The sequence below is a fragment of the Eurypyga helias genome, unplaced genomic scaffold (assembly GCF_000690775.1).
Source record: "Eurypyga helias isolate BGI_N326 unplaced genomic scaffold, ASM69077v1 scaffold21780, whole genome shotgun sequence".
Taxonomy (NCBI): domain Eukaryota; kingdom Metazoa; phylum Chordata; class Aves; order Eurypygiformes; family Eurypygidae; genus Eurypyga; species Eurypyga helias.
The window spans coordinates 2561-3783 of NW_010225305.1; the positions used below are offsets into that span (position 1 = coordinate 2561).

General features: G+C 64.3%; 1 protein-coding gene across 1 annotated transcript in view; it reads right to left on the minus strand.

Annotated features, from left to right (window-relative positions):
- The window catches only part of RNF115 (ring finger protein 115), a gene marked incomplete at its 5' end in the record, with an annotated part of 7013 nt that overhangs the window by 1357 nt on the left and 4433 nt on the right, over positions 1–1223 (minus strand). Inside the window, one exon of the mRNA XM_010149109.1 lies at positions 54–147. Coding sequence (XP_010147411.1) covers positions 54–147 — 94 coding nt within the window. The remainder of the gene's footprint in view (positions 1–53; positions 148–1223) is intronic.

Sequence of the window (1223 nt, forward strand, 5' to 3'; positions counted from 1 at the left end):
GGGAGCCGAGGATGCGCGTGGCAGACAAGTGACCCGGGACTGGCCTCACTCACCAACTTGTTCCTGAGTCACTGTCACCGTCGGGAGAGAGGAGATTTTCTCCTTGTCAGCCGGCGGCGGTCCCGTGTTTTCCAGCTGCCCCAGGAGCTGCGGAGAAGGAAACGCTGCGCTAAGGAGCGGGGACGGAGCATCCCCACGCAAATGCGGAGCATGCAGAGCCCCGCGTCCCCAACCAGCCAGGCCAGAGCGGCACGGGCTGTCCCCGAGGGACACCCGACCTGCTCCTAAATCCCCAAAGGCCCAGGCATCGCCAGCTTTTCCCAGGCTGTGTCGCAGCTCCCTCGCCAGCAACATTCCCGCCGCCCAACCCTCGGAGCAGCCTCCGGCACCGAGCTCAGAGAGCGCAGAGATACCGTCCCCCTCCACCGCCACGACATTCTCAGTGTTCAAACATTCCCTTCCTGCCTCCGATCTCAATCCCGCTCCCAACATCGCTGCCCTCCAGATATTTTTCTGGGAGCCTGACGGGCCCGGGTGGGAAGGGAGACGTTGCCAGAGACGTGGAAGAGGCTGCTAAGCTGCTCCGGGAGGATTCTGAACCAAAGGGGAGCAGGTAGAGGTGTTCTGAGGAGAGGAAGAACCTCATGCTGCCAGGACAAGGGAGACCGAGCCCTTCCCGCTTCTCCCGAGGCTTGCCCGGGTGCCAAGAGGGAAGAGGAGAATTCCCAGGGCTCGGAGAAGCTGCTCGATGCCAACCCAAGGAGCAGCCGCAGCGAGGAGCGAGCGCGCGCTTCCCACGTGGAGCCTGCAACATGCAGCGGGGGCTGAGGTGGCGGTGCCACCGGCCCCTCTTCCCAGTTTCACGTCCGATGGGAATTTGATGCTGTTTATGATGTAGATTCACCCAGGAATCGGCCCAAACGGGTCGGGGGGAGCGCAGAGGAGCCTGGGATGGGGTGTTAAGGTGCCGGGGATGACACGAAACGCCGGGATGGGCAGGGCTGCTGCTCCAGACCCAGCGCTGAGCCGGCACTGCTCCGCCGGGCGTGGGGAGGGAGGAGGAAGGTGCCGTCCCAGAGCAGCCGTGTGGGCTGCAGACTCATTTTGGGAAGCAGTGAGTAAGGCGGGCGGGTGACGCAGCCTGGGAAGCCGGGGGCTACTTCCGGACGGCAGCAGATGGCTTTGCCAGGCGCTTTCGGGGGGTGTCGGCACGACAACGGCAG